At 45.8% G+C, this 6,110-nt stretch overlaps 1 protein-coding gene across 2 annotated transcripts in view; it reads left to right on the forward strand.

The window, feature by feature from the left end:
• Positions 1-5,446, forward strand: part of CDH20 (cadherin 20) — a 239,990-nt gene extending 234,544 nt beyond the window's left edge. For both annotated transcript variants that reach the window (XM_055125038.1, XM_055125039.1), the window contains exon 12: positions 3,804-5,446. In XM_055125038.1, the coding sequence (XP_054981013.1) occupies positions 3,804-4,309 (506 nt within the window). In that variant the 3' untranslated portion in view covers positions 4,310-5,446. The remainder of the gene's footprint in view (positions 1-3,803) is intronic.
• Positions 5,447-6,110: the final 664 nt, after the last annotated feature.

Genomic DNA, 6,110 nt, shown 5'->3' on the forward strand with positions numbered 1-6,110 from the left:
CAGGATAAATGAGTAACCTTTTTAAGTCCTTGGATGTCTGCCTTTTATGGTTCCTGTCGCACTGACAAAGTCTTCATGTAATTCCTGGACTGTCCATAAGGTGGCATTGGGAGTCCTTGTGTGCCTAACAGGATCAGCTGTAACAGCCCTATGAAGAAACGTTCTCCGAGGAGAACTTTCCAGGCTGACTTTCCTTCCTTTTATCTTAGAGAATTATCTATGCTATTAAGTTCACCCTGGCCTACAAAGAGCAAAAGTAATCATCTTTACAAAAAGACTGATTTAAAGAGATGAGCAGAGGGAGGCTGTCAAGTTAAACGCAATATGCCAAGAGCAATTTATTTTGTGCCTTCCGATCACATTATGCCTTGTCTTTTGACCTGTATGGAATAAACAGACAGTTTTCAGGAGTTAAACTGAATAGACATGTCACAAAATCCTCGCAGTTTTAGGCACCTATTTTTAAGAGCACACTTCCCACAGTAAAAGAGAATTTACAAAACAGTTTCAGTTGTAGTTGACGTTTCAGAAAAATACTATTTGTGGACACAAATAGTTTTGTAATAGTAATAATTTTTACTGCATTTCTTCATATCTTAAAAATTTATCTAGTATTCCCACAATATCAAAAGAATAAACTTCCTTGGACTTGATTCCAGGGAAGCCTTTCAGTGAAATCACATCTGTCACAAAATTTGAGTTTCAGGGTATTACATAATATTTGTTATTCTGATCAGATTAACTAAAAAATAAAACATTGCGATCTTTTTATGAAGAGATGAAATAGTTCTATAAAATACTCACTTCTCTATCACCCTAGGAATTCTGGTAGGTTTTCAAAATCATTTTTCAGTATCTAGCATGTTTTAAAATACCACTTGCCTTGCATGAAGCTGACCGGGGTTTGATCCCAGGCATGCCATATCAGGTCTCAAGCCCACTAGGAGTATCTCTGAGTGCAGAGTAGGGAGTAAGCCCTGCACATCCCTGGTTGTGGCCCCAAAACTAATTCATATATTAAACGCCGCCTTACCATGCCATTGCCATGTGTGTAGTTTTCCCAGTCCTCTAGGAATAATTAACTAGCCCTACTTTGGTATTCTCTTCACAACACTTGTAACCTGCATATAACAGCCCTTATCATTGCCTGCCTTGTATTAATCATTAGTATCTATAATCTCCTTAGACTGCAAACATATTAAAGCAGAAATTACATCTTATGCAATGTTATTACCCCATTGCTTAGTACAGCACCTAAACAATATCTGAGTTTGGTAACTGTTTAACTGAATCTACCAATACAAGTTCACTTAGAACCCTATTCTCCTACCTGCATTGATCCAAATCACATCCCAATGTTTGATGCAGTTGTCACCCTCACTTTCTTAGAGCCCAAGTCCATTTCACTAAAATCTTAGTTGTATAGTCTGAGTCCCATTTTTACAGGGAGAAAACACATGAGAGTATGCAATAGTCCTTCTATGTGTGCAGTATAGTCAATCTATTTGAGAAAATATTTTGTATTAATATTCATTAATTCCAATTCCTGTAAAGTGCCACAATTCTCCATTACTTTGAAAATCATTATTGCAAATTTTTTAAGTCAGTCTTGAAAAATACTACTGGGCATACAGTTATACTCCATTTGTTTTTTTCCCTGAATAAACTGGGGTCTTATTTTGCAGTGCTGTCAAACTGTCACCAGCTGTAACAAAGTACACCAGAAGAAAAAAAAATCAATAGCAGTTCTATAGCTGAAATCTCCACGCACTTCCTGGAAAATGTTTTCAGTCAGAGATAAACAGTTCAATGGGATTATCTCTATCTCTCCTTTAAGCCACAAAGAACACACCCTGGGTGGAAAAATGAATTTGTGGTGATAAAATGTTATACAAACATGCAAGAGCACATCTAACTCTGGGGCTTCTTTGATAATGTGATGAGCAATGTGAAAGGTCACTGCTCATTTCTGCCCTTCCAGGAAGACAATGAAGCCCCAAACTCACAGCCAGCTCTCCCACAAAGCTTTTCTGAGGATCTGCTAGTCATCTATGCTCTTAATTTTTTAAAGTTAGTATAGAAAAACTAAGACAAGCTCAAATTCATTATGTCTGTATGAAAATGCATTAGTAGAGGATTTTTATTTAAAAGTACAATGCTATTAAGATGCTAACATAAGAATCTGTAAGCGAGAGTACAGCAGGTAGGGCACTGACTTTGCAAAGGGCAGAACTGGGTTATATCCCCTGAGTGCAGAAGTAGTTCCTGGGTGTAGAGCCAGGAGTAGGCCTGAGCATAGTCCGGTTTTGTCCAAAAACAAACAAAACAGATAAAAAAAAATGCAGTTTGCCAATGTAACTGTAATGAGAGAAATCTGTATTTGCCTTCATATAAAGATACAACCTGATCCTTACATTACATTACTGAACGCAGGCCAGAGTGTCCTTGTTCCTGGAATTTTATCTTGACTGCTTCCTGGGTTATACACAAAAACCAACATAGTTTCAAAGCTGTTAGTTGATATTGAATACATGCAACTTCTAATTAAATCATTTGAAAAGATGTAGGGCTTTATTTGCACACACAATCTCTTTTCTAAACACAAGTGATGACAAGTTGTGCTTCCATTTTCAACCAGGGAGGGCTTCTTAAACTTCAACTCCTGACACCTTTGCTGGAGAGATTTTTTTAAGTGACTCGGGGTATACTAGCGTATAAAAATGGGTATACAAGGAGTAAGAGAATTGCCTTCACTGCAGTTGATTTTGGTTCAATCCCCAGAACCAAATGGTCACCTGGACACCCCAGATGTACCCCCGGGAGACCCACGAGCACTACCGGGGAAGCCTGGGCAGTCCTCAGGCCCTCGAACTGAACCAGTAGTCAACAGCTGCCCAGATGAGACACCTAGTGTCCCCAACACTTCTTAGGGGACACCACCCCCACACGCACACTGTCACTGTCATCCTATTGCTCATCGATTTGTTCGAGCGGGCACCAGTAACGTCTCTCATTGAGAGACTTGTTGTTACTGTTTTGGGCATATCCAATATGCACGGGTAGCTTGCCAGGCTCTGCCTCACGCTGGATACTCTCGGTAGCTTGCAGGGCTCTCCCAGAGGGGCAGAGGAATCAAACTCAGGTCGGCAGCATGAAAGGCGAACGCCCAACCACTGTGCTATAGCTCCAGGCCCCGCCCCCCCCCCCCCCCCCCCGCAACACACACACAATAGGTAAAGAAATATACTCGGTAACAATAAACCATACAGAAATTTATTTTAAAACACGTATTTTTTAAGTGTTATGACTCACTGTTTAAGCAGCTCAGAATGGGTGGGAAACAAGAGACAAAATCCATGAACCATTTGGGAAGAAATAAAAAGCATTCTCGGGAAGCGAGAACTCAAGGCACTGAGCAGTGCTTTGCACATAGGAGACCCGGGTTCCATCCCTGGCCCCACAGTGGGTAACCACTGAGTTATTGACATTTTATCACCCACAGAGTTCAGTTACCGCCCCAGCCCCGGGCCCCAGCACCCCTGCGATGTGTCGCTTACAATAAACATATTAACAGACCAGTGTTGACAACATTTCTGCTGCACGATCCAGGCTTCCGGGCATGCATGTTAGTAAGCTGCTCGGGATGCGGTGGAAGGGCAGTGCACTGGTCCACCGCATCCCAAGGCCGGCCCAGCACACCCCTGGGAGGCTTCGCGGGCCCGTGGGGCACGTGGGGATGACGTCACGCCGGCCCCTTCCGGGTCTCTAACGCGCCCGCCCTGTTTCCGGTTCCGGTCCCGCAGTGCTGGTGCTGCTGATCCTGTCCATGCGGCGGCACCGGAAGCAGCCGTACATCATCGACGACGAGGAGAACATCCACGAGAACATCGTGCGCTACGACGACGAGGGCGGCGGCGAGGAGGACACGGAGGCCTTCGACATCGCGGCCATGTGGAACCCGCGGGAGGCGCAGGCGGGCGGCGCCCCCAAGGCCCGGCAGGACATGCTGCCGGAGATCGAGAGCCTGTCGCGCCACGTGCCCCAGACGTGCGCCGTGAGCAGCACCGTGCACAGCTACGTGCTGGCCAAGCTCTACGAGGCCGACGCCGACCTGTGGGCGCCGCCCTTCGACTCGCTGCAGACCTACATGTTCGAGGGCGACGGCTCGCTGGCCGGCTCGCTGAGCTCGCTGCAGTCGGCCACGTCGGACTCGGAGCAGAGCTTCGACTTCCTCACGGACTGGGGGCCCCGCTTCCGGAAGCTGGCGGAGCTCTACGGGGCGGCCGAGGGGCCGGCGCCGCTGTGGTGACGGGCGCCGGGAGGCGCATGCGCGCGTGCACGCGCACACCCCGTCTGTCCTGCGCGCCGCACCGCCGGTCTCGGCCCAGCTCTCGCGAGATCAGCTTTACCCAGTAGCGGACGCAGAAGGAAGCGCGGGAAGCAAGCGGGTGCGCGCGGCGCCGAGGACCTCTGCTTTCGTTTTTTTTCGGTGGTGGGGGTCGTCGTCTTTCTCTGTGACCCCACGCGAAGGTCTGCGGTTCCAGGTCACGGGTGTGGGGCCGGGGCTTTTCTTGGCCGTGGCCCGGGCCCGTAGCGCGTGATGCCCTTGCGGAGAGGCGGTGCGGAGGCGACCACGGGAAGCAGAAAATTCGACCTTTTCGGGGGGGAGGGGGGTGGCTTTTAATCTTCTAAATTTTTTTTTTAATATTTTCTTTTCATCTCTTGAGTTGTTTTTTTTAATCAACATTTTATTCCCCATGGAAGAGTGTTACTGGCTCGTCAAACTGCACAAACCAAGCCACGCAGAAGAACGCGGGGGAAGAACTTGTTCCTCGGTGGGATATAAATAACCTCCTTGTTCTGGAGTGGATGGTTTTGGTATGGTTTGGTTTGGTTTTTGAACCCTTTTTAAGACCAGGATAAGGCCACGGCGGCCTTGCATGGGGGAGGGGTGGGGGGGTGGGCGAAGGAGAAGAGGCGATGACGTGGACCTCAGGTTGCTGGGCTGAGCCAAGCGTTGTTGGTATTTCGGTGACCCCCAAATCCATCCACTTAGAGTGCTCTCAGCTCTTTAATGATACCCCTTGCGAAATTGTTCGAAGGAAAAACAGAAAATCTGCCTCTTTTGCACTGTAGATGTCTCTTCCATGTGCCAAATGTGAAGAGTAGATGCTACAAACGGAAGCCAAATAAAAAGCAGCAGATGGGGGAAAGAAAAAAAAAGCTTGGGTTAGAGGGCTTTCCTTAATCCTGTGTGAGGTCAATCCAAGGGATGTTTACATACTGTAGATAACCTACTTGAAAATCAGTATTATAGAGAATAAATGGATGTAAGAAAATTACATGTATAAGTTTTGTATATTTGTTAATAATTTTGGTAATAAATATGATGTACTGCATCTCAGTACCTTAGCATTTCTTTTAATAAAAGTTGAATAGAAGGGAACGTGTTGCAAATTCGTTTCATTGCTGGGCAGTTAAAAGAGGGCTTTGCTGGCAGGGAAGGCGGCTCAAAGGACTAGAATGCACTAGGGAGTCCCCATTAGATAAGGAAAACATATGATCCCCAAGCACCACCAGGTGTGGCGGAAAAACGATAAAGATGATTCTGCATCCTGACCTCAGATCTTGGAGCTGGAACTGATTCATAAAGCAAAGCCACTAACAAGGAAATAGGAGTCTGTGTGTTGTTTCCATCACTGAGCAGCGGAATGGTGTGATTCAAAGTGTTAAGCTTTAAGTGAACTCTCTTCATTCCCCCATCTCTGAGAACAAAGGAGAGTTTGATAAAATAAAAGATAAAATGGGGAATTTAGCCTATAATATTCATTCTGTGAGAGGGCATTGCACAGAGCCATTAAGGAGGCAGGCCCTATGTGCTTTCATCTCTGTTCTACTAGCATATCAAATTTGTGTACACAAATATGGGCTAGATTGTTGGTACAGTGTCGTGCTGAATGAGCTCACAAAAGGCCAGGAGCACATTTTCTTCTTTCTCTACAGTAGCTAATAGTCCTTTGCATATAAGGTACTTGATAGATGCTTAATGAGTGCATCATAAAAAGGATCTCTCTGGCCTGTGACTAGGGGAAATATATACTTGTCTTCAC

Source organism: Sorex araneus, chromosome 2 (genome assembly GCF_027595985.1).
Source record: "Sorex araneus isolate mSorAra2 chromosome 2, mSorAra2.pri, whole genome shotgun sequence".
Taxonomy (NCBI): domain Eukaryota; kingdom Metazoa; phylum Chordata; class Mammalia; order Eulipotyphla; family Soricidae; genus Sorex; species Sorex araneus.